Genomic DNA, 27,160 nt, shown 5'->3' on the forward strand with positions numbered 1-27,160 from the left:
TAATAATAATAATAATAATAATGTTACGTATTAAGCAAAAAACTACCCAAGAAATCCGTTAGTAGACAATAATAAATCTCCTCTAAGCTAATTCGCTGTTACAATTACATATTAGAAATATTAATATTTCATATAACCCTGTGCATTATATAATTTGTTATTTTAATGGAGAGCGTTTAAATATCGTACTTTAAGTTAGAAACTAATAGTGCGCGACTCTCATATAGAATTTCAATAATGTTCACTACATATATTTGTCTTAATTAAGGCTGTTGTTTCCTTTATAATCCAATCAGATGATTGGGAGAAGAGCTTGAAATATTGTAAAATATAAGACGAGGAATCAATGTTAGGGCTAAGGCACTAAAACACATCTTTGAACTGAGGACTTGCTACTTTGGCACGCAATTGCAACTCAAATAAACAAATAAAGCCGAAACTAGTTCAAGTACTTCGCCCAATCGCAAAATAAACATAAATAACAACACTATACACAGCGCCCTGGAAAACTTAGGCATGCTTTCGGATTAACTAGCAGGGTGCGAAAAGAACACAAATTACCATTTAAAAAACCCCTATAGACTCCCCAAGAGTGGATGCTAAAAATGTCGGGGCGTAAAAATCCCTGTGCGCAGTTCTGTTTTTTTTTTAATTTTTATTATACAATTCAGTTTTCTGGAGAACAATTGAGAGAATTAAAATATTGATATTTGATATCAATTCGGCGTTTGGGCACAATTTTTGCTGAAAACAAATACCATCTCGATGGGTAATTTTTACAAAAAAGACACAAACACAACTTTTTTGGAAAAAAAACCACACACACACCAATGGGCTCATTTTATTCCGATTTTGTGTCAAAACGCGAAATAGACAATCTCAAGTTGCCTGCGAGCGACTTGCAAAAATGTTGTTCTCAACGTTCCTTCCCAGCATTTATTTCTTGAATTTCTCCAACTAGAGGCGCATTCAACACAGTGTCACAATTTACTCCAAGTTTAAAATGAAAAATCTGTCTTTTTAAAGCAGAAATTAAAAAAAAAACATACAACAGTGTTTCTTTTAATTGTTTAGACCTTTCTGGGGCAAGTAAGTAACCGGTTAATTTACCGGAAAATCATTTGCAACTTTTTTGCAACATTCAGCGTTTAGGGACGAATTTAGCATTTAATTTAATTATTTAAAAACAGTTATCTAGCATCGATATTAAAAATCAGTTTCAAAAACGCAATTTTAAGGGGCCTCACGAACTTTAAAACTAATTTAGTAAAAAGCCAATTTAAGGAAGGTCTGCAATAATTTTTTCGACGGAAACTTTTGTTATATCCGAAAGCATGACCACATCGTTCGGGACATGATGCACATGCAAAGTAACGAGCTTTGTTAAATTTCCATCACAGAAAAAAGACCTTTGAATCAACAACCGATAAAAGGTACATTATACTTATATACATGCTGATATTTATTTATATATGATAGTTTATCAAATGATGGCTCAGTTTATTGGCTTTGAGGGACAGTAAAGAGCGTCATTGGTTAATGGACTGTGACTGGAAGGCAGCTATTTACCGGCCCCTAAAGCCTAAAGTGGTGGTAAAGAAGAAATCCCGACAAAAAGGAACTGTAAAACGAGAGCTACAACTAGGACAATGTTTCCCACTAGAGTGCAAATATTACGAACATTTATAAATAGTTTCAAACACCACAGCAAAAGTTACGTTTCTTCTAACGTTACATTTGAGAGATACCTTAGGAGCTTGTGGGACGCGTCGAAAATGGCTTTGAAGAATTGCGTTTGGTCCATTGGGAAATAAACTGAGGAGCGGGTTCGGCTTTCGGCTTGAAGTCTAATTGATTTTGTGGCTTAAATGCCACTTCCGAGCGCGCGCTATCGTTACAGCAGTGAAAAATCTGATAAATAGTTTGTTTTAATATTAATATACCCCAAAAACCTAGTCTAGAAAATCCAAAAATATTTAGTTATTTTACACATCTAGTATATCTAACATCTATAATGTTGTAAAGGTACAAGTACCGAGTAATGATTCTTGGCCCGGTCGAATTTGGAAGAGTTTCCACGCCGCTCAACGAACTAACTAATTGCCTAATCTCAATTTGTTGTGTGCTACACATGGACATTGGACAGTCTTATAATTTGTTTATGTAAAAATCAACACCCACCCTTATCGGTAAGCAACCGTTACTATCTACCGTTAAAGGTTCGGCAAAAACTCTTCAAACTCCCACCACCGCATTGGAGGCTTCAAATATGTACATTTAAAAACGATCTAGTAATTATTAAATATCACAACTATATTATATCGTGTTACTCTATTGACGTAAGAAACTCCCTGCTGAATAACATTTAAGACATCTAAGTGCGAACGTTTGCTTACTAACAATAGTACAACGCGCGCCAAAATGTTTGCCAAGCATTTTGGCTCACTAAAACACTTTGAACGTCGAAAACAATAGAGTACAGACAATTATAGATTATTCTGAAACAGGCACATCAAATTGTATCTTACTAAACGCCACAGTAAAAATCCTAGTCATTAATCTACGTTAATTTCTTGATATTACATACAAAAATCAATATTCCTACTGGGCGACCTCCAGCTGCACATTTTGCAGCAAATAAATTCAATTCTCGGCCGATTTTATTCATTTTGTGCACCCCGAACTCGCCCTAGTCATTTAGTGAGGAAAACACAGCTGACTTCTTAATCTACTTAAGCAAATGATTAATCAAATTGACCCAAACTTTTGGTACATAGATAATACACCACATGTAAAACTATCAATTAAATGTCAACAATATCCCTTAGATCCCCAAACAGTTTACTCTAGAATTACACAATTATTAAATGGGTGAAAAGGGTTGAAATTGAAAATTAAAATAAAATTCTAACATCTACAGAGAAAGTAAAACCCAAAGGGCCTGTGCTTAAACAGTTGCCAGTACAGAAAACGTGCAAATTTAAGCACAAACCCTCTCACATGTAAATAACCATGAAATCGACCCAGGCGACATCGAAAATCCTAATTAATTAAAACGTTTTTAACACTTGAATTAAACAGGAGCGAAAGTTTGGCTTTGATATACAAAACCAAAGTAGAACCAAGGCTCTCAAAACTAGAATAATAATTTGAGATGAAGGGCAGTAAAAGCGAAAACTATCAAGCGTTGAAGGATTATGTACAATCGACCCTTGCTTGTTACCTTCGTATTAAAACAGTAATTATCACATCTTAACCGAAAATTTAAAACTAATGAAATCTCCATAATTCCTATCAACTACTATCACTAATTGGGTATAGTGGAAAGCAAATACCGAACAGAAAGAACACGAGAAACGCTTCGTAATTTGCACTGTCCAAAACAGTTAATTAGGCACTCAATTAATCAAACAAAACAATGCAGATTCCTTACATTTGCAAGGTTTTTCGTAATTTCAAGTGAGAGTACTGCTCTTTCCAACACCAAAAATCAGAAAAACATTACCCCAACAAAAGTTTCCAATTTCTTACGCAACTAAAACACTATGCGAAAATTTATACGCACCAACTGCTTCTGAAAATTCGAACACTTCTTATCTTCTAGAGCGGGCGCGTTGCAGTTGGGTAATTCGGTCAATTCTTGTTGTATTACAATACTAAACGTTTCACTTGATTGAATAACGGCAACTAGTAAATGCTTCTTAATATTTGCATCGCTCGAGGGATGATCAGGTACCTGATGAAAAACCAAATTAGTGTCTATTCTATTATTAGCTTTGCTCAACTAACCACTATTCAGTGAACCACAAGTTCGCCTGGTACCCTTTGGCGGGGCTTAGCGGAGCGAAACCATAACCAGCTGCAGCCACCTGAAGAAAACAAGAATTTTAGTGCATTTGATCAGGGAGTGATTAATTCATTGGCAATGATCTTGTACTGTCGCAAACTATAAATTTTTAGGCCTTTCGAGAAAGTCATCATTAGAGAACCCTAGTCGATAGAAATTTGCTTGTTACTGACTGCAAAAAAAGAGCGAAAACTCTATAACTGTCTAACACTTGAATCTAATAAGTTTTCGCTACTGCCGATTTTAGTTTGCAAAAGCTCACTTTCCATAACATGATTAACGTTTAAAAATCCAATAAATAAATAAATGTTTGTTAAAGTCTGCGACAGACGCAGTATTCGCGTAGACGCGAATACTATCCATAATCGCCTAAGGCCCATTTTCATCAGAAACAAGCGAAACGCAGTAAGGCACATTTTCATCAAGCTATCTTAAACCAGTTTAACGTCTGAAACTCAGTTTGACGCGCGAAACGGAGAACCAGAAAACCACAAAACCCAAAGGGGTTAGGGAAAAATGAATGGAAAATGATTAGTGTGCACAGAACACATATGTATGTTTCTCAGAATTTGCAGTATTTCACTAAGAAAGTGGTAGATCAATTTGCCTTTCTAACGTTGGTTTTATTCGTTCGGTTTGTATCGTTTGTGTGTYTTTCTATAATTATGTATTTAATTGTTTTAATAACAACGTGTTTATAAAAAAAAACCCAGCGTGCATTCGATTTCTAATTTTTTTTGCCGCATTTTTCCACCTATGGCTGCCGACGCCCTTCCAGTCTATAGTCTCTAGTCTACCCACTTTCTTCTCATTTTTTTTGCGTAGATTTTTTGAAACCACTATGATGCCAGCACAAGCAATAGCTATCCGTTTCTTGCTTCGCATTTTAAACACTTAGTTTAACTAATCTGCTCTGCCACGATCAGATCTTTCAGTTCACTTGAAATACCACGCGCCAGACCAAGTCTGTCTGAAACGTAAGATTTCACTCCACTAACGGACGGATCTGATACCTCCAATCCCACTGGAAGAATCGGCACTCGTGCTTGGTATGTTAATTAGTGGACAGGAAAAGATTTAATTCGTCCGATCTGGATCTGTCGAATCAAATATCTACGTATCTGAACTGTACGGATAATCTGCCCGTGTATGGGGCGCTAATAAGTTTTCGTTAAATTAGTTCTGAGTTTGCAAACGCTACCTTTTCAGAACCGAATAACTGTTTAAATTCATCACAAGAGAACCCTAATAGATAGAAATTTGCTTGTTACTGCCTGCAAAAAAGGCAAAAACTCTCTATAAACGTCTAGCACTTGAATCCACTAAGAGTTGTCGCTACTGTCGTTCTTAGTTTGCAAACGCTGACTTTACATAACGGAAAAACGTTTGGAAGATAGAAATTGCCCACAAAACCCGTTATTTTATAAAATCGACCAAGCTGAAAAATACCTGAGCATGTGAAGGGAACTGCAGATGGGCAGGCAGTGGATGGCTGGGATGACTAGCCAGCACCGGCCGGGCTGAAGAATGGTGTGCAGGGGGCGGCGGAAGACCTCGCCTGAAAAAACCACAGCCGAATGAAGTCAAGAAGCGCTTGCAACCACCCCCCATCATGCACAACTACTCAACATTTCAGCCATTCATGCAGTCCAGAACTTCCCTACTTAATTAATAAAGGGTACATTTAGCAATCGGGCCGATTTTCAATCATCCTCTACACTATACATTATATAATTGTTTTAATACGCATGCACAATTTTTCAAGTTTAAGAACATACCCGCCAGGAGCCACTTGATGTGTGGCCGGAAGATATGCGGTAGCCTGAGTGGTAGTCACGTAAACGGGCCTTCTATACAGTTCGGTTGTCTGGTGATATAGAGGCTGTCCGGCGGCTAGAGGATGTTGAGGAGACAGCCTGGGGGCGGCCGCTAGGGGCTGAGGCGACAGATGAGCGGTTGTGTGCCTAAATGCGTAGGAAACATCATTGGACATGCAGTTAAATATAACCCCACCTCCTGGTTAGCGTAACTACCATAGATTCACCCAAAATACTATATTTATTTCGCTTGATTTAAACAAATGTAGTCTACATCAAGGAAACGACTGTCATTTCACATCTGGCTATTTAAGACACCGAGCCCCAATTCAGTTTAGAACGGTTTGATACTGACCTGTAAGTTTGGGCTATCGCCTGTGCTGGTCCCCAGCCTTTGCCAGGTGGGGCTAGAAGATGCGCATCCCGTCCACTAGAGTGGGCAGCGGGCGGCTGAATATACTCCGGATGGGGCACTTGGGTGGCATATTCGCGCAAATTAACCACCGGAACTGCGGAATGGCGCCTCGAATGACTGCAATCAAACTCAGTGGTAAAAAAATGCTGATCAAAACCAATTGGTAGCGGAACATACCTGGATGATGGATTGTGAGCAGCCGGAGGCGCCCAACTGACTCGCTTCTCGACATTACCCGACGAAGACGAGTAGTTGGGCATTTCGTGGCCGATATTCGAGCCCGAATAATGGCCGTAAGTCTGCGACGAAGCCGACGGCTGCTCTTTGCAAGCCGAGCTGCAGTGCTGTCCATAGTATTCGTTAACGTCTGCAAAACCGGCAGGTTTCCACCGCGGCTCGTACAAGCAACTATCGTCCTCCCTACCTGGTTCCTGCTTGGTGGCCACATTCAGCATGCACTCGGATTGCGCTTTGGCCAGAAGCCGTTTCTTTTGCGACGTATATGCCAAGCTATTGCTACCTGAGGAACAGGAGGACGGTTCGTTTTTGATCACCTGGTTGTGGTAAGATGGCGCTTGTGGCTGAACGGCATGGTGGTTCGCATGGTGGTTGTGGTGGCTCTAAGAACAACAAAGTTTCTATTTCGCGATCGCCCAATCGTTAAGTGTTGAGATGCCTACCTTTGAGGAAGATTGTTCTTCGTTGTCGCTGTCCTGAAGATTAACGCAGCTGATAACATTCTTTCTGCTGTGATGGTGCTGGCCGGAGGAGTGGTGGCTGTGGCCTTGCTGGGTGCCCACAGTGTTGGTCTGCACCTAAACCAAAACAGTGTTCATTCGCTACCCAGTCGAGACATAAAAAATAGTGTCGGAAAAACCCTAATTGAAAAGTAAACTGTATAATTTCGTTCGTAGATTGTAAAACCTGACTTTGCATAGTCCAATAGCGTTTAAAAGAGAAGCCTAGAGCCGTTTCACACGGGCCACTCTGCAGCACTTTTCAGAAGCGCTGCTGAGAAGCGCACGTTAACATTGTACCAGTCACTCTGCAGCGCTTCTAGGTGACGCTGCTGAAAAGCACACGTTCACCTGAAACAGACTGAAGTGGCTCGTGTAAACGCCAGCATTTGAACCAATGTATCGCTATCAGTGGCGCTTCTCGGCGGTAGTCAACCAGTTAACGCCACAGAAGCGCTGCTAAATCAGTGGTCCGGCCTCGGTCGCCCCCGTGTGATTAGCTCCATATAAATCAATGTACCATCAAAACATCAAAACGCTTCTCAGCAGCGCCACTGAGAAGCGCTGCAGAGTGCCCCGTGTGAAACGACTCTTAATCGATGAAAAAACGCTTGCTATTGCTTCCAAAAGAGGCGAAATCTCTCTATTATCGTCTAACCCTTAAACCCAATAAAAGTTTTCGTTAATGTCGTTCTTACGTTGCAAATGCTGCCCTTGCATAAACTAATTACTTTTCAAATTCATTACAAGAGAACCCTGGTCGATAAAAATGTGCCTGTTATTGCCTGCAAAAGAGGCGAAAACTCTCTATAATTGTCGAAATCCTGAATCCAATAAGATTTTTCGTTAAAGTCGTTCTTAGTTTGCAAACGCTCACTGCACAACCGAATAGCGTCCAAAAATTTATAACAAGAGAACCCTATTTGACAGAAAAATTTTTGCTATTGCCTGCAAAAGCGGCGAAAACTGCCTATAATCGTCGAAATGAATCCGACAAGTTTTCTTCAATGTTGTTCGTAGTTCGCAAACGCTCACTTTGCATAGGGCAAATATGCAAAGCAACAAATAAACAAGTCTTTGAAAACTCACTTCAAGATCCCCCTAAACTCTAGAAAATAGCATGTTAGTGCCTGCAAAGGAGCTAAAAACTTTCTATGATCGTTTGTACTTGAATTGAATAAGAGTTTTTGTTAATGTCGTTTTTAGTCAAAGTAGTAACCTCATTGTAACATTGAAACCGCCGCTGCCTTAAACATAATATCCGGTGCTTGGAAAGCATCTCCTCGCTCCATCCAATCCCTAACTCAAAAAAACTTGGAGATTCACATGAGTGTCCATTCACGTGATATAAGAACCAGAGGTTTAAAAGATCCGGGATGAAAAAAATAGTTTCATTGAACTACAGTCGTCGACTTCAACTTCGGGAAAACCATAATTTTGATCGTGAATTCTACAATATAGCTGCTCGGCAAAATCTAATTAATTCTTAAGATTTTAGCTATGAACTGCTGCCGACTACAATACACATTGAGGTGGTGCACGATCAAAGATTTGTTTGCAATTAAAAGAGCCAGTGAGTGTGTATACAACAGGACAAATTTACCACAAAATTACAAAAAAGACATTGAATTTCAGAAAGATATGGAGATTGCAAGAACGAAAATCAAATTTTGTTTATATTACTAATAACTAAATCCTATATGCCGGGTGTCAATTTAAAAACTTTCCACCATTTCTTGCAGTGAAAAATATGAAAAATCGGATTATTCGAAAACCTCTGAACAAGAAGCAACAAAGTAGTAACTAATGTGACGAGAATTGCACCCCCTTTAAAACGATGTGCCACTTAACTCCCCCTTCCCAATTAAGATTCTGAGGGTGATTCATCTACCATTCCATCCAAAATAAGGGGGTTGAAACAAGGAGACTACAAATATTAATTTAAAGTGTCCCTCTTGCAAATAAAATTGACGGGTTTTTTCGATTTTTCATATTTTCAACTGCAAGAAAGATATTAAGGGTGGGAAGTTTTCAAATTGACAACCGGTATTTGGGTAGGCCCTATTCTACCGATTCATCGGAAACCAAAATATAAAGCAAATTTGGGCAACATTGAAAAATCCTCTGGACGTAATAACGACAATAACTTCGACACTTTGATGAATGTAAAAAAGAAGCAGCATCTGCATTGTGCGTTAGAAACCCATTAGTCGCAAATGAAAAATAATATTTAGTCGCTCACTGTTTTCTTTCCATGTATTCCCTCATCCTCACTATCCGATATAGTGATGACGCTGACTGCGGGCGACGGTGTATCGTTAATCGTGATTGTATGATCATTGACGATGTTTTGCGTCTTGACTCTTGGGCCGTGGTGGTGTCCCTGATGAGTGTTATAGGTCTGAGTATGGTGATCCTGAGAAGTGACCTGATGTGGCCAGCTTCCATTAGAGGCATTACTTCTCCTGCTGCTCGAGCAAGGCTCGGAGGGCGGGGTGCCCTCCTTAACGCGCTTCTTCACCGGAGACAGTTGGGTTTGCTCCTTCTTATCATGTTGGGAACGATGGTGTGGTGGTACCTGGAACCCAACCAACATTAAGATCTCAAAAAACGATTTTTTGTGCAAAAAAACTTACCATCAGATGGTGATGGTTGTGCGGTGGCACGGCTTGTTGGCTGTAATGAGCACGCGAACTTCTCTTACTGCCGCCCCAGGAGCCTGCATGCTCCATAATAGTGGGATTGTAGACTTCGGCAGTAACATCCACATTAAAAACAGGTCTTTGTTCCTGCATCATGGAAATCTCATTAGTTGTGGTTAAGATACTAACGGCCAGTATGGGGCTATCAGTTATCCCCATACTTACCGCAAGAGTGAAAACAGTAAAAGCCTCAATAAAAAAAGTTGTAGATAAGTTCTATATTGTTGAGGCGGATTCATGTTTTCACAGACATCTTTTCGTTGGGCGAAATACCCAACAAACAGTTTGTGAAAAAAAGTTATTTCAAAATGACGCACCTGCAGAATGGCTGAAGAATCCACCAGCAAGGGCCTGCCCCATTCCGCCTCCGATAGAAGGGGTTGTTGAATGGTTGCGTGCTGTGGTGGCAATTGTTGCCATGATGGCACAATAGCCATTTGTTGCCGGGTTGTGGGCCACGATGTTTGAACGGCATTCTTCATGAGAAACCATTCGCATTTAAATGGCAGTTCAACAGGCAGCGGACTACGTACCGTTAAAAGCATTTGGCGACCGGATGGTTCCACAACACTCACCGGAACATATTGTTGTTGACCGGGCTGGCTCAAAATTGGGGGCTGAATTTGCAACTGAGGCTGTTGCACCACAGTTACATGCTTGGCAGGTGAACCGCCCATGCCTTGATAACCTAAACATAGTTATAGCTATAACAGTGAGCCTTAGGTATTTAAAATTCACTGACATATTGTTTATGCAAAATTCGTCAGGCAAATTTGTCTTATCCAAAAGTTAATACAATTGCCGTTGCCGCTCAACTCCCAACTACAATTCATTTATTCGAACAGTGAGGGTTGAGTCAGATCCCTCACTTCCAAATTGTTTGTCCTCCAACGTCACAAGAAATTTTACGCAAAAAAACCCATTTTTCAATAAGAAAACTTCCGATAGCAGAAATGTTAAAGCGAGTGCTGCGCAGCTTGAAAAATTTGAAAACCGATATGGGACGCAACAAAATCCGGGAAATGCCATTACTGCAAATCTATAATGCAGACAAAAGTAGCTTTTTGGAAATGACACTTGCTGATCAAGATGAGGCAACCATTCTAAGTAGAGAAATGAGCAAAACGAGAATTGGAACACCATATTTTAACGGGTTTTTAAGACAGAACCAAGAGATACTAAACCAAACTAAAATTTGTACATCGATTTAGATGTAAAAGTATATAATGTGTATGTATAAAAATTAAGCCATTTTATGTACCCAGTTAATCTTTAAATGAATTAAAAAATTGATTGAATTGAAAATTTTCAATTTAGCTAATAAAATTTGCGGTGCCTTAGTAGAAATCGGAACAAACTAGTTTACGAGTAGGATTAATCCAGGAAAAATGTTCGCCTAAAATTGGCCAAGAATTATGTAAAACATGTTCATCAAACTTTAAAAAATATCCAGAAATGACAATGAAAATATTTGTTGATAATACGAATGCAACAAGCACTTTTTGCCAAAATTTTGGTGTACTGTTTCGTGTATTTATTAACACCTAAGCTCTATTCCGTCCATTCAATAACTTAAAACGTCCTGTGTACTTATTCTTGACGACTAGGGAGTAGCACAGCCGAGAGAAATGGGCATGGTTTGATGACAGTCGGCCGAAACGGTATTCTTGAAAGTGTTGAAAGCCGGAGTAGCTCCCCAGGCATCAAGAATGATCGACTGGTACGACCCAGTAGAAAATGCATCTCCCCGGGTTTTCCTGGGACAAGATATCCTTTGATCTAACAGACCATACCATGTAAGGCTGTTTAGAAGTCCCAAAAATCTTTGTCGAGTTGGTGGAAATGGTTTTATTATTCATTACATATACACACGAGAATCAGCATGTGTTGGATAGCAGTGATATTTTTAAAGTCGTTGGAAAATGGTGCGTCTGAGCGAAGTAAATTAAGAGTCCGTTTTCTTCGTAAAATACTTCAGATTTATACAATTTGTAGTAAAAATTATGTGTTTGCTTACCCGCAGGACATAGAATGCTCGATACCAACTGATGTGGGAACGGATCCGCGCGGGAACTGGTTGCGTATTGACGACCTACAGCGCGTCCATTGTATATATGATACTGTAACCAAATTGAAAGCATTTTAACAAGGCCTATAAAACAGCCTTCGTCATTTACCAAGTTATCATAGGCCGGTCGATCTCTCACCAAGCGCTGCACTTGATTAGTCAATTGATTATTGATAGTAAAAGTAACATTTCCATTTGAGCTTGGCACAAAATTCGCCACCAGGGAAGGAGCCTGTTGAGCTGGTGGGTGGTGCGCAGCTGTAGCTGTCGTGCTGTTGTCGCTGCGGCGACATACTTCCATCATCTGCACGCTCGCCTTCACGTTGTTACAATGAGCGTAGTCTATCAGATGGGCCAACCGCACAAAAGCGTGATTCAGAGCTTCTCCGGGAGTAGTTCGGCGCTCCTGCAACACAAAAGGTACAGTTGCACAGGACCGGGACATTGGAGCAACAATAACGGTTTGCTATTAGAATCAGAATAAATATTGCTACCTGGTCCATAGTTAGCATCCTTTTCAGGAGGTCAATGAATTCCTTGCGGTCCACTTTTTCGGCCAACAATTGGCCGCCTTCTAAATCAGTAGGAACATTCACTTGACCTGAAATCAAAGAGAATCGTGAAAACCACATTCGGATTGCGAATCTTAGCTTGTTGATTACCGATATCATCCAAGCAGTTGAAGATGTATTTGCGGGCTTCTTTCGACTTAATCCCCGTTTCCGCCTCATGTTCTTCAGGAGTTTTAAGTCGCCAAAATGGATATGTACTCTCCATATCTCTGTAAAAAAATTTCGTAGTTTTCGATGCGTTGTTCAACATGTGCTCAGTGGGCAAGCCCTGCGTCTGACTAATGTATCGAATTTGGTCATATTCGGATGAGCCAGGATAGAGCGGCCAGCCTAGGAATAGCTCAGCGACCACGCAACCTAAGGACCACATGTCTATAGCCTCGCAAAATGGCAATCCGAGGATGATTTCCGGTGCCCTGCAGGAAAAACACATTTTAAACACTCAACCATTGGTAAATCGAGCTCAAACTTACCGGTAATAACGGGATTGCAAGTAAGTGTTACATACGGCTTTGCTGACATGGCTAGCCGAGCCAAAGTCAATCACTTTCACCCGGTAGGGCTGGCGCACTGGGTCCACCAGCATAATGTTCTCGGGTTTTAAATCGGCATGGATCAACCCAAGTTGCTGTAATAGAAGGTCCAATATTAATCCGTAATCGGTGTAGTGTTATTTTAAATGTAACTTGATAGGTTTTACATATACAACGTGTTTCATGAGGTAGAGGCATTATTTGCGTTTTGGGAATTTATATACTTAAACGCTTCCTAATTTTTTTGATAAAAAAAACACCACTGTATTTTCTAATTATTACAAATACTTTCCAAACGTATTGTTTTATTACAAATAAAAACTATCTCTCGATTGTTTTTATTTGTATTGTATATTTTTTTGCTTGGGCAAGCCGTTAGGATTTTAAAATAGGATTTGTGGTAGGTGGGCCAACTTGGACACATTTAATTGGAAACCATCGTTTGTATTGGAGTAGTTGCTAAAGTAGATAAAAATATTGAAATGTTTTAAAAGGTGCTCTTTTACTATCAATAAAAAACCAAATTTCAAGTGTTCAAAAAATAAACCTTCGGTCTCCAAACACTTATCCACTCTTTTCATGAGATGAACTCAGTTCGATGGATCCCAATTAAATGTGGCCAATTTCATCCACGTACCACAAATCTTCCTCAGAATCTTAACTTTACATGTTGTATTTAACAATTACATTGTACACAATTTTTGTCTTTACCAGTTTCAGTCGCGTACAGGTGCGCACACCACTGGCAAAATTGAAGAAAATTAATTTATTGCAAAACTTTCGTCTTCCCTAGCTATTTATTCCTGGAAAAATTGGTTGAAAGATCTCCATGCGTTTTGAAGAAATTTGTCATTTCGCAATTTTTTCAATTAAATTTAAACTGACTTTTTTGCGCAAAAATATTGGGTTTTATGCAAATTTGTCTTAACAGTTTCCGAGATTCAGGGTGTCAAAGTGTAAATAAAATTTCTATGTATTTAAATAGATTCTTAACGGGTTTTACGACTATCAAAAAAAATGTGTTTGGGGCTTTTTTTAGATGGACAAATCCAAATTTCCCATTACTTTCTAGCATAAAGTGTCTGGGGGCGCTGCAAGAAGACTGGTGACATTTAAAAACTCAGAACTTTTTGGGTTTTCTAACATCGCTTTTTTGTTGGCAATATCTCTCTGGCAATGGCAATTTGGTTCAACCCGATATCTCCGCCCGTTTTCGAGATATTTCACATTGAATCTTCTAGTACTTTTCTGAACGGACTCAAAATGGATCCTAATATTGTCGTAAATTGACATTTTTAAAGTGGCCCATGCAAAAAAATTGTTTTATTCTCAGTGGTAGACGAGATATTTTATCTTCGGCAATTACATTGAATTTTTTGAAAGTGCACCGAATTATTGAAATTGCCTGATACGCAATATTTTTACGTTAACAAATTACGGTTAAATATTAATACATACCTTCAGTTTTAGCAACGCAGTCAGAACTTGCTGTAAGATTGGCCTGATATACTTCAGAGGTAGAGGACTAAATTTATTCTGCTTTAAAAAATCGTACAGATTCTGCTCCAACATCTCAAAGACCAAACATGTATGAGTTTTATGCTGGAAGCACTCATACGCTCTAACGAAATTGAATTCGTCGGCATTCTCCTGACTCAATCTCGATAGGATACTGACCTCGATTTGGCCCTGAAAAAAACATTGAATTGTTTAAGCATCCGGAGGGATGAGATGTAGGTCAAGGCGCTTTTGCGACCTTCAGTACTTACTTGTCGTGCATAAGACGGATGGTTTTTTAGAATTTTAATCGCCACAATCTCATTAGTGCCTTTCTTCCAGCATTTCACCACCTGGCCGAAGGTGCCTCTGCCCAGAAACTCAAGCACCTCATACTGATTTGTCATAGAGTACAGCACCTCGTGCTGCACGAGCTGATAGTCGCCGTCTGCACCACTTCCGGAACCTGCATATAAAAACAAGAATTTAGAAAAATTGCTCGGCTATAGAATTTCTAGATAGGGGGATGCCAACCTTGCCAAGTGATGGCCATTTTCAGACCCTCAATTAGCTCATTTCCAGTCTACTCTACTCTACTCTACTTATTAGAAGTCTACTGTACACATATTAGAAGCGTTTTCTTAAATAACAAGTGCAGTATATACAGGAGCACTATTTATGGAAGATAAATTCTTCTCGCCCAATACAGTTTAAAGCAAATTATTCCCCAACCAAGTTTTTCCAAGTCTGACATACTTTTGCAAGAAATGCAAGATTTTTGAAATCAATGTTTGCCACAAAGGAATTTTTCGGTTAATTTTAGGTGAAAAAGAGGCACCGCTTGGCGCCAAGTTGCACATTTGACTGCCAAAAAATGCCTGCACGACCTCCTTTTCACGATAGTAAAAATAATGTTCAGTAGTAGAACACACGCAAGTGCTACAAGGCTTTGGAAAACTGAAAGAAGTGCGCTGAAACCCCACAAATTTTCCAGGTTTTCAATTGGAAAATATCAACAGGTTTCCCATTGTGGTTTAATCCGTCATATGTTGTAAAGTTTTGGCCATGGACTGTGTCATGTGCAAAGATAATTTGAGAATTGATTAAAGTAAGAAAACCGCGTTTTTAAGCGCGCTGTGGGGGCTATGAAAGTAAAAAAGAAAATAGCGCAACTTGAACTTTGCCAACAATAATTGCTTTAATGCCAGTGTGTAGCAATGTGCTATTATTGCTTATAAAATTAGGCGTCATAATTGCGCATTTAGAACACTAAACAGGCAAAAAAATAGGAATCTTGACTTTGATTTGACAAATTTCCATAGAGTCGATTTTTGCGGACATGACTTGAAACTGGTGACTTTTTCTGGTCTTTAAGTTCTCGTGAAAAATAATTCCTTCGTAAAGTTTGGCCAGCACCAATAACTTGCATCTTCGCAGGGGTGTGTTAGCTTCGGGTGTCCAAATGACAGGAAAAAAACCTTTACACGACGGAAAACCTCACCAGTTTGAAAAACTTCAGTTGAAATCGGAGGCCAATTCAATTGAAAAAAAAAACACTTTATAATTTTCAATACTACAACATCTACCAACTACTCGACCACTAACATGCTGTTTTTGTGGGAATAATAATTAAGTAATTCGATGATTGATATGAGGAGAAACCGCGCTAGGCTGCCTGATTTCTCGCCTTAAAACCAAACAAATAAATTGACTGTAAAAGAAATAAAATGCAAAATTACCAGCATTTTCAAAAGCGGCCGACATTTAAACGTTGTGGGACATCGGACGTGCAGTCAAGAGCAAAATAAAGCAAAAAACGGCCAAAATCTCAAAGACAACTAAGTGCGCAGGGAGGCCTCAATCGCACAATCTGGAGGATTATTTGTCGAAATATGCGGACATTATCAAGCATATTTAGGGCTCAAATAGCTACCGACACAAACCGTCAAAAACCAAACGTTCTGTTGTTCCGGGGGTTCCCATGGGAACAATGACAATGACAATGTTCCGCGAACAGAGCAGCAACAATCAAATAATCAAACTTTATGTTGTTTACATGGTGTTCCAACCAAAGAGCATAGTAAGTTTACGCTTAAGCCTCCGTCTCATGCATCCGTTTATACGATGATACGAAAGTATTTCTATTGGTCGGAGATTTTAGACGTTCGTACGATCCAGATTTCTAGCTGTTCCATGTATACGCTAATCTTGGATTGTGAACGATAACCAGGCTTGTCGGATTCACAATTTTATCGTTACCATACCGAACTAAGATTTGAATTAAGTTCTACGGCTGAAAAATAAGCAGCAATAAAACCGATTAGCTTTTTTTATGAAAATTTTTGAAGAATTTTTAAGACATATATGTATTTTGAATATTCCGATAGAAAGCAAAATGATACGGCAACATTGTTTAAGATGGAGGTATATATTTAATTATATTAAATATAATTTATCTATTGGTTAGTCATATGTAATAACAAAACCATTCAACGCTCAATTTGAACTCAAGTATTAAATCGTAGATATAACTTAACATAAATAATAATTAAAATGTAGACGAAGCACATGTCGACTTTTTACGATTTTCTGTGGAATTTAAGTGCGTTTTGAAAAAAATTTAATTTAATTTGTTTGTTTTCGTTAATGTTCCGGCAGTCATATATCTAGATAAGGTCTCGGAAAAAAGTTGAATCAATTCAATCAATAGATATCCAAGCAGTAAAATTGAGGAGAAACATAGATATATTTTGAGAGTACCTACAATATCACTGAAAAATCTCCTGATAAACGGTATAACGGCAAGACTGCGGTTATGAGATTCTCGGATACCACGCAGGGATCGGTCCAAATCAGTTAAAAAACACTTATGTTATGAAATATTCGTTTAGGTACTTTAACTTCCCTTGTTGTGCCTAATCCATAATAATGAAAACAGAAGCACTTGATTAATCCTATTTTGTCGTAAGTTTAGTTTTGATTATTAAAACTTCTGGTGGGTATATTTTATGGGTATATGGTATTTTTACAGGGTGATTCAAAATTGGCGTTATTCCTTTTAAGGGGTGATAGAGGCTCCCTTGGGGAGTACGAGGAAAATATTGAAAAAATTTTTTTCGAAAATTTCTGAAAAATATTAACAGTTGAAGATCGAATTTCAACTTTGTTATTAAGCATTATTTTGAAATTGTTCCATGTTTAATTGGTAGCATATTGAAATACAGACATATTGCATACATATTGTATACATACATATTACATTCAGAAAGAAAAATTACGATCTTTGCTTCAAATTATGAACATTTTTGATATCAAAAAGTTCTCTTCTACAATTTTTTGATGAAAAGGCACAGCGACAATAATGTTTTTGTCATGAACAGATAGTTACAGGTGGATAGATACATTGTTAATGAACTACGACATTTACATGTGAACAGAATGTTTGTGTGTCGGACTATTACACGCTACAATGATACTTGTAGCATCAAAAAACGCTATGGGGGTGGACATCCCAAAACAGCAACATCGCAAGAAATGGTACGAAAGGTGAAGGCTAGAATCCAGTGTAATCCGCGACAAAGCGCAGTTAAATTGGCGAAAAGTCTCAATTTGTCTGCTGGAAGCATGGAACGAATATTAAAAAATGAACTAAGATTGGAGCCCTACAAAATACAAAAAGTTCAAGATTTAACACTTACGCAAACAGGTAGTTCGCCCCGCAAGAGCAAAAGTGTTAAAACACTTGCACGTTAATGATGAGATTCAAAATTTGGTCTTTTCTGATGAAATTTTTTTTACGGTTTAGCAATATGTTAACAAGCAAAACGCTCGTATCTGGTTAGAGCACAAATCAAGGGACATTTTAGAGTAGCGAATTGCTCTGCGAACGCAAGGGCTTGTATCAGTGATGGTTTGGGCCGCAGTAACTGCCACAGGACGGTCACAAATCGTTTTTATCGAACAGGTTGTAAAGATAAATCAACAAATCTACCGTGAAAATATTCTAATATTCTAAATGATGCTTTGCATCCTTGGGCAAGTTGACAATTCGGTCGAAACCATTGGACATTTCAACAAGACTCGGCACCCTCACACAAAGCCCATGAAACCCAACGTTTTTCCACAAGAAAAGGTTCCCAGATTCCATAAGACCACATTCGTGCAGCCTGTGAAGCCTTCCCGGACAGACTCGATGCAGTTATACGCACTAAAGGTGGCTACATCAAGCAAAAACTTCTTTTTTTTATTTTGAATGCTTTTACGTTTTAATGTTTAAGTTTTCTAATATACAAAAATTAAAATGGCAAAATTATATCATTTTTAAATGGTAACACTTCGAGTGCCGACCCCTGTAGTAAAACAGCTAAATAAGCGCTAAAATACCCAGAATTATTGTGCCTCAGAACTGGGACGGATCCAAATGCAGACAAAAACAGCAACAGAAATGGACACTAAATTTTGGAATATGGAACGTGCAAGAAACAAGAAATAAGCAACGGGAAATTGTCCTAGAATGTATCCAGCGTAAATTAGACATGGCAATCCTCCCTGAAACGAAAAAGAAAAGACAAGGAAATGAAACGGTAAAAGATGTTATTCTTTTTTACAGCGCGGTAGACAAAAGTGAAAAAGCAAAGGCAGGAATCTCAATAATGATACACAAGAGACTGCAAAAATACATTTTATAAAGCATTATAAAATTGACAATTCAAATGAGAGGAAGAACTATGACGATCATAGGAGTCTATGCCCCAAATGACGATGCCACAGCTCAAACAAAAGATGCCTTCGAAGAATAACTAAGAAACATCATCGACCAGATAGCGAATCATCATGAAACCATAATAGCAGGAGACCTAAACGGAAAAGTAAGAAAGCAAAACAATAGTTGGGACACACAAAACGAATAAACGAAAAATATTGGAATGGACACCGCCGAAAAAAAAGATAGTAAGACCAAGAAGCTGGAGAACTGACGTGGATGATGCAATGAAATCAAGGAACTTGAATGAGAGGCTGAGTCACGAAAGAAAAGTGTGAAGGCTGGGGACGGAGAGGCGACGACAGCCGTAGAAATCCGTATATATAATATTTAGTTTGCAAACTTTTTGTCTTTGAAACTACAGTGCGCTCGTAATAATTGTCCAAAATGGCCGTATGTTTAAGCTCAAAAATCTCACCATTTTTAATAGCACACCTCTTTATTTTGCCAGTGTATTATATTCAGGACAAAAAACCTTTCATTTTCGCTAATTAGTGTTGATAAACCTCGGCTACAATATGACGATGAAAATTTCGATACCATCGTTGGAACACCCTGTACATGTTGCTTCATGTACAAGGTGACTGAAAAGTAGTCTGACAAAGTTTAGAAGGTGAATGTTAACATTATTCTGAGATGGGAAGTTCTAATACATGAAACTCATTTATGGTTCAGATAATTAACAGATTTCTATTTTCGCAATTTTTCTTAGGCGGTGTTTTTAAAAAAAAAGGGGGTTTTTAGCCAATTTTCACTCATTGAAATTAGCTACTTTCCCTAAAATAACAGAGAACGCCATGATGTTCCGGCTGTTTGCAAAACCGTTGCTTCCGGTTGAATTTTTCTCAGACAAATGTAATTTTTCAGTTTTTGTTCCTTTTCAACAGTATTTTTTAATTTTTCATCAATTTTTTAACGGGATAGTTCGTTAGAATGCCCATACAAAACAGCATGGGGGATAAGCTAAGCGAGTTATGCTGATTAGTTAGCTACGGGATGCTTAAGCTATAGGTTAATATTAATCGTACATTTTCGCTTACCTTGCGGCTGCCCGGGGTTTGCGGCAGCTGCGGGTGGAGCTGCTGCTCCCCCTTGCTGCGACCCCTGAGCCGCTGATAGAGCTGCGGCCGAAATCGTGGTCGCAATAAGTTGGGGCGCCGTATTGATGGCGCCTGCCGACAAACGTTCCGAAACGTTCGAAGAAGGGGAGACAGTTTCCGCCCCCGATGCTGCATTACCTTCCAAACACCACCTCGCGCGCTGTAAAAAAATCATTTTAGTCCTCCTGACTGGGACAAACTGACAAAATCACCATCAATCAATCAGTGAATGATTGCTTATAAGAGGACATACAAATACAGCGCTGTGTTTGACAGAGGTGCATTCTGTCGCCTCTCTTCTTCAATATGTTTCTTTATTTCAAGTTTTTTCCATAAGACGAAGGGCGAATGGTCAAGAAATTAACAATTTTAGATATGCCGAGGGTACAATAATCGTGGCAGACAATATGGATGATCTACAAACTTTCATGCAAAGAATCGACAGATCGTGTAAAAAATATGGCATCAGAATGAATTTCAAACAAAACAAAACAACATTCATGATCACCAAAAAATGAACATTACCATAAAGATGATAATTGATGGTAGACCAATAGAAAGAGTTCAACACTACAAATATTTGCGCACAATAATAAATGAAACTGCTGAACAATTTCAGGAAATAAAATCTAGAATTGAAATAGAGAAAAACAGCTTCTTAAGCCTCTTTCATGAGACGTAAGAAATCCTTATAGCGCAGACCAAAACTTGCGGTGCTATCGACGCATTTGCGAATCTCCTAGACTAAGAAAATTGCAAATGTTGAGGAATCCATCGTATGAACAAAGAAAAATAAATATATAAAACACTTGAATATTTGGCACTTGTGAGAGAACCGAAAAATCAGGAGTTGCAGAATATTACGAAAGGAAAAATTCAGGGAAAACTAAGTCAGGGGAGGAGAAAAGAACATCCTGGCTGAAAAACCTCAGAGAATGGTTTGAAACGTCATAGAGCGAATACTTTTTTTGGGAGACCGAAAAATACTCTTACCTTTCTTGGGTAGCGCTGATCAATTGTGGAAAATAGTTCAATTTCAGTGGCAGTGTCTGGAACAGACTCGTCGATGGTAATTATTCCTTCCTTGTGCACCTTCAAGTTTAAAGGTTCACTCTGCAGTGAACGGATGTCTTCTGAGTTGGTAATAACGTCGGGGGTTATCACTGATGGATCGCTCCCAGAAATTTGAATATTTGTGTATAAGGCCTGACAATCTTCACTCTCCATCCAACGCTGCAAATAAAAAACTGGGATGATCATGTACTTTATGTCTATCGTATTTTGGCGTTCTTTTCAATTTTCCCTTAATGTACACTTAAAATAAAGCACATTCGGCGAAAAAAATTCGGATGGTCCATAAACTTACAAACATTTGAAAATCATGTGTCAGTGCTGTATACTGTTAAATCTTGTTTGAAAAACTCACAATAAGGAGCCAATTCAACGACCATAAGAGCGCTTTGACACGAGGATACTTTTACCCGGCATTACTCTATGCGCCGCATAGAGTTCGCCACACGACTTTCTCTGAGGTTAGGCGTCGCTATTCGAGCAAGGCCAGGCGGTTAAAAACCAAAAATGACATTTCCATTGCGAACGAAATTATAACCTCAGAGAAACACGGATTGTTGTGGATTCTAGCACGTTTTTAGTTCAGTGGCTGTTGCTGAAATTCATGCTAATTTCATCGTTAGTGATTTATACAATTAGCGTTGATTCGCGTGACGTCAGGTGATACTCACGCAGTGTTGGGCCTGTCGTGCTATTTTGCTGCCTAATAAATGTGATTAAATATAACTTATTTAGTCTTGGTCACATTCCATTATTTTTTTATAAATCTTCGTTACAATGACAAATTCTTCGCAACGGGTTTTAAGCTTGAAAATTAAAAGTAACAAAAATTAAATTATTTTGCAGACTAAGAGCAGTAAGAGTAAAGGAAGCATAGTTGTCAGATGTGCAATAAAGTATAGTGCTAGCTCTTTAAAATGAACCTTTGCAGAAAATGTTTGGTTTTTATTATTTACCACGGAATATATGGTTGGTAGTACCTACTGCTAATATTGAAATGTTAATACAAATTAAATGAAACAACACGATGTATGTAATACATACATGTATACAGGGTGATTCACTTAGAGGGTACGAGAAAAATATTGAAATTTGTTTTCGAAAATTTCAACAGATACCTATTAACAGTCGGAGATCGAAGTTCAACTTTGTTATTAAGCATTATTTTGAAAAGGTCCCACGTTTGATTGGTAAAAACTAGATCAGAAGGATGGCAACAATGTTTTTCAAGGTAATCTGCCTAATTAACATTACGTAAATACCTGTTCCTTCGTAATTATTAAAAACTGCGGCAATCTGGGATAAACATGAACCAAAGAAAATAAAAGAAAGAATAAGATGCGTTGAGGTTAGGATAACGGTGTCACCTTGTGGTCAGTGCTGCGACAAAACAGCCCCCCGCGTGCTGCCATCTTTTTGGGGCAAATGAGTGATACATACCTAAATGGGTCACAACTGTCATCCAAAACCACCGGTTAAAGGTTATGCAGGAGCGGATCCAGCTTTTGAGTCAGGGGGGTGTGTTGAGTAGTAGAAATTCAGACTTTGTTGTGTATGAAATTAGAAAAATAGGCGTTAGTCACTGTAAACCCAACACAAGGGGGGGGTTATGACCCCCATGACCCTCCCCCCCTGGATCCGCCCTTGAGGTTATGTATCATTGATTGTGGCGAACTATATCGCCAGCTATATCTCACCCACTAACATCTGCGGCGTTTCGATTCAAATAGAACTTCCAATCTATGAAGTCTATCCGGTGTCTAAGGCAGGGCCTACCTAAGCCTTACTGACGAGTCCAATAGGTAGGCCCGAGACGAAACGCATGGTGCTTCAACGGGCGCCATATGATCAATATTATTGACCAAATAAACAATTCTGTTATTAAAACACAAGAAGTGTTCCCAAGAGCAAGAAGTCCTGTCCGTTTCACTCCAAACATCTTTGTGTCCCAATCACTTTTCGTATACTTTTGCCAGCAGTCTGGGCTCATATTTTGCAAAGCTTCTGTATTCGGTTAATTAACTGCTGCTCAATTTGAACCAGTGATCGGTAGATCAGATATTTAATGTGTTCTAGTGTCCTGAGTATATTACATACATGGTAGGAATGTAGGCCCTTCCTTGGGGGAGTTATCGGGACAATTAAGTATCTGGTGTTTGAGAAAGTGCAGTTGTTGTGCAATGCTTCAAGTACTCCTGGAAGGCTCAGCTGCAATAATATCCAATATCTGATCCTCTAGGCCTGGAAACCGAGCTCCTTTAGATTGTCCACTATCTGCGTCCATTTCGGGCCACTCGTCTAGTGTGTAGCACTTTGCTGGTGTAAGTTCTTACAGCTTCTGCTAAGTTACTGTGGAATTTTCCCATAACTAATCGCATATTCGCAAATTCGCTGTTGGTGAAAGGACCTTCAAAATAAGCCAGTTTGACAAATGCTTGTTATTATTGACAAAGGCTGTCTTCCTGTAACTATCTGTTAATGACAAAAAACATCTTTGCCGCTTTGACTTTTCATCAAAAAATTGTAGAAGAGTACCTTTTTAATATCAAAAATTTTCGTAATTTGACAAAAACATGGTAATTTTCCTCAAAAAATCAAGAGTGGGATCTTTTCAAAATAATACTTAATAACAAAGTTGAAATTCGATCTTCAACTGTTAATATCTTCTTAAAATTTTAGAAAAAACAATTTTCAATATTTTTCTCGCACTCTCTAAGTGGGCCCCATAAAAGGAATGACGCCAATTTTGAATCACCCTGTACGTTTCCATTTTTGAATAATTGCGCTTTAAAAATCAATGATAATTTGTTTGCCTACATGCATTTTAAATGAGCTGTTTATTTTACCAGTGAGTACCAGTTGCGCACAGACATCGAGTTTTGAACCGATGAATATCCGACCTTGTATTCATTAGCTTCATTAGCGGTAGCGATCATAGATTAACTAAGTAGCGATTCAGGATCGGTTCAGAACCGAAAACAAACCGAATTAGGGCGCAGGCTCGGCTCAGGACCTGTTCAGAATATATCCTTGATTCCTTCGTTCGGCGAACGCTTTTTGAACCACCTTTTAGTACTACCAACAGGATTTCCCAGTAATTTCCCTCAACTGAAATGCAATGGCGTGAAAGTGGAAAAACGGAATTGCTTTGTTTTTGATGATTTTATTTATCTGCGAAAAGTGACACTTTACGATTATTTTGAACAAAAATGAATTATTGAGGTCTTTTTATCGCATTTCATTAATTACTTTTTAAGATGCCACTGTATAAACGCATAATCTTACATCTGCTGTATTTGACTTGCATTTTTTGCCGATTTTCCGCTGGTGGTACAATCGGTACCACCGACGATCATTTGTCTGGATCCTGTTTCTTAATTCAAATTTATTGCTTTGTTTCCATTCACCCTGAGGCGAAAAATTGCAAACATATGTAGGCAATTCTAAGTTTATTTTTACATTGGCGTTCTGATCAAAATTAGTTAATTAAATGCGATAATTAACATAACAAACTTTAGGCTCAAGTTTAGTTTTTTTAAAAGACAACAGTGTTTCAACTTTGTCAGGCCGCAGGTGAGATGTTGTGAGAAGTTCGAAAAACAGATTTGATGTTTTTCCTTGCGATCTATGGCAAAAAGTGGCAGGTTTTTATTACAACAAGAAGATAGAAATTCTCATTACAGAAACTTCTTTGAATTAATTGGAGTTTTTGATTAATGCAAATAAAATTATTAAGTTTGTTTATATTTATATTGCATTTAATTAACTGATTTTGATCAGAACGCCATTGCGCATAGAGGCATTGTGTGTTCACGGTAAAAAAAATTGCTCGTTCTGAACCGACAGTTCTGTGTTTGCGGTACAGAAAGAACTGGTTCAGAACCCGTTCGTTACCGGTTCTAGCAGTTCTAGGATTAAAGCAAGGACCAGTGGTTCTGACAAGCGCAGAACAAACAAAACATCTGGTTCGCATCGGCGTCGGGACCAGCTCCCGGCATCTTTATTTTTTTGATTTGTTAACTAATTGAGTTAACAACATTTGTATTCATGATTATTGTTATCATAACTGATAATACACAATTACTATTGGTGTTTGCAGGAAAGACAGTTTCCTTGAAAAATCAGATACATGAATTAAAGATGAACAATAAACCTACACTGACCCAAATTTAACGCATCTTTAAACTTAAACTTACAGCACTCACACGAAAGTATGCTATTCCATTTACATATAACTCGTCGAACTCCGGATATAACGAACCCGTTTCAGTTCATTTTTCAAGTTCGCTATATCCGGACTCAACTGTTTATAAAAATAAATATAAAATATATATACAGGGTGAGTTTTTTAAAGTGTTACAAGGGCATACCTCAGAAACGTTTGAAATATATTTATAAAATTTTGGGAAAATAAGATATATGTAGGGGGACGTATTTTAACATATGTTTCATCATTCTACTCAAGCACCCTTATAAGAGGTAGAGGCAACTTTGAAATTTTAAATGGAATGATATGTTTTTGATTGTGAAATTTGAATCAACTTAAGGAACTATGTATGTGTAGAAGTTTTTGTTATTTGATCACTTAGTTCCAGAATTATGACGTGCAACATAAATTAAAAAAAAAAATTATTAAATTATGACTCGACTAATAGTAATCAAATATGTTTCAGGAGATGTTCAAAATGCCTGCCTTCAACTTCCAAGCAATTTACTACTCTATTTTCTAAAGAATTTTGAAATTTTTGACAATTTGAAAAACCACCGACTTAAACATGTTTAATTGTATTGAAATTCAATAAAACTTAAATTATCGATAATTGTGTAACCAGAGGAGTAAACCATGCAAAAATTTGTACACACACGTAGTCTTTCATGTAGAATCAAATTTCAGAATTAAAAATATATCATTCCATTTAAAATTTCAAAGCTGCCTTTACCTCTCAGAGGGCGCTTGAGCAGAATAATAAAAAAATATGTTAAAACATGCCCCCCTACCTATCTACTATTTTCCAAAATTTGTATGAATATATTGCAATCAGTTTCTGAGATAGCCTTGTAACACTTTAAAAAACTCACCTTGTATGAATAAATATAAAATATATATAAATCTGTATAGACACAATATAGAGATTTTATCAGAGTTTGTAAATGTTTTCTAGCACGATTCTATGGACCATTTGCATTTTTTTGCTCAATGTGCTTTATTTTAAGTGTACTTTAAGTACTTTTTTTACTGACAAGGGTGACTTTAAACCTTAGAAAGCTTTGCCTTGTGTTTAATAATGCCTTTGTAATCAATAATAAAATAAATAAAAATACCTTTGTAGGCAGTGAATTTTGATGATTTCCTGTTTGACACATCTAGTCAACAAATCAAATGAAACAAAAATCAAGGCAATAGTTTAGTTCTTATTGAATTTGCACTTCATGAAGGGTTTAGGTGGGCACAATCGTCTAATGGCATTGTGGTTAGGACCAAACATAAATTTTTCCCTGATAAATCGAAACTTGCTTGTCAGAGGACTCTAGAGAACCTCAGGGCCACTTCTTCAAACATGTTTGGCTAAGAAACAGATGGAAAGTACAGGCACAAATAAACAAAATGTCTCCTATTATCGCCCATATTGTTTAAAAAATTAGCTCGCTTTTTAGGTGATTTGTCCAAACCATGTTGATTCCTAGAGGGTTGAAAACAATCGCTTACCTTTCTATCATTAAGCCTTCCGTAAAGAAGTTCAGTATCATGCTGAAGAATGTGAAAATACTATTATTGCTTAAAGTCCAGCCATCTTTGCATGTCACTACGTAATCCTTGCACATGCAACCCCGTTTAGCCAGCTGTTTCACACTCACTGTTTGCTTAGCTCCTTTTTGGAAAAACACATCGCGGAACCACCTACGAACAATGAACGACAATCCAGGATTATAAGCTGAATTTCTAGAGCATTTTATCGGGTTTTTGTCGCGTCCCGTATTACACGTTAATTAGCTACGTCGCCGCTCGATTCTCGTTAAATTGACAGATGTCTTTCTTGC

The 27,160-nt window shown here is 38.2% G+C and overlaps 1 protein-coding gene across 5 annotated transcripts; it reads right to left on the minus strand.

The window, feature by feature from the left end:
* Window positions 1-825: 825 nt before the first annotated feature.
* On the minus strand, window positions 826-27,160 carry LOC109540645 (homeodomain-interacting protein kinase 2). 5 transcript variants are annotated; one of them, XM_048661509.1, is made up of 22 exons: window positions 26,829-27,160; window positions 21,044-21,283; window positions 19,979-20,210; window positions 14,461-14,654; window positions 14,150-14,380; window positions 12,632-12,786; window positions 12,249-12,574; window positions 12,078-12,187; window positions 11,696-11,992; window positions 11,536-11,638; window positions 10,052-10,206; window positions 9,836-9,994; window positions 9,453-9,605; window positions 9,059-9,394; window positions 6,760-6,894; window positions 6,504-6,699; window positions 6,257-6,446; window positions 6,020-6,196; window positions 5,626-5,811; window positions 5,297-5,405; window positions 3,790-3,869; window positions 826-3,736 (listed from the first exon to the last, which is right to left on the minus strand). In XM_048661509.1, the coding sequence occupies exons 2-21, from the start codon at window positions 21,275-21,277 to the stop codon at window positions 3,792-3,794; spliced, it is 3,756 nt and encodes a 1,251-aa protein (XP_048517466.1). In that variant the 5' UTR covers window positions 21,278-21,283; window positions 26,829-27,160; the 3' UTR covers window positions 826-3,736; window positions 3,790-3,791. The 5 variants fall into 5 exon arrangements, with proteins under 5 accessions (XP_048517466.1, XP_048517465.1, XP_048517464.1 ...); XM_048661508.1 differs by having other exon boundaries at window positions 6,257-6,699; window positions 19,991-20,210; XM_048661507.1 differs by having other exon boundaries at window positions 6,257-6,699; window positions 12,081-12,187.

The sequence above is a fragment of the Dendroctonus ponderosae genome, unplaced genomic scaffold, assembly GCF_020466585.1.
Source record: "Dendroctonus ponderosae isolate FM_Combo_2020 unplaced genomic scaffold, Dpon_F_20191213v2 Dpon_F_20191213_1, whole genome shotgun sequence".
Taxonomy (NCBI): domain Eukaryota; kingdom Metazoa; phylum Arthropoda; class Insecta; order Coleoptera; family Curculionidae; genus Dendroctonus; species Dendroctonus ponderosae.

What these genes read in the sequence shown, in the direction of transcription:
- LOC109540645 (XM_048661506.1), bottom strand. Translation starts at nt 21,277, where the DNA reads ATGGAGAGTGAAGATTGTCAGGCCTTATACACAAATATTCAAATTTCT. An exon ending in GCTCACAATCCATCATCCAG is followed by an intron (nt 6,197 to 6,256) that starts GTATGTTCCGCT and finishes GTTTGATTGCAG; the next exon opens with TCATTCGAGGCGCCATTCCG. An exon ending in CATCAAGTGGCTCCTGGCGG is followed by an intron (nt 5,406 to 5,625) that starts GTATGTTCTTAA and finishes TGGTTTTTTCAG; the next exon opens with GCGAGGTCTTCCGCCGCCCC.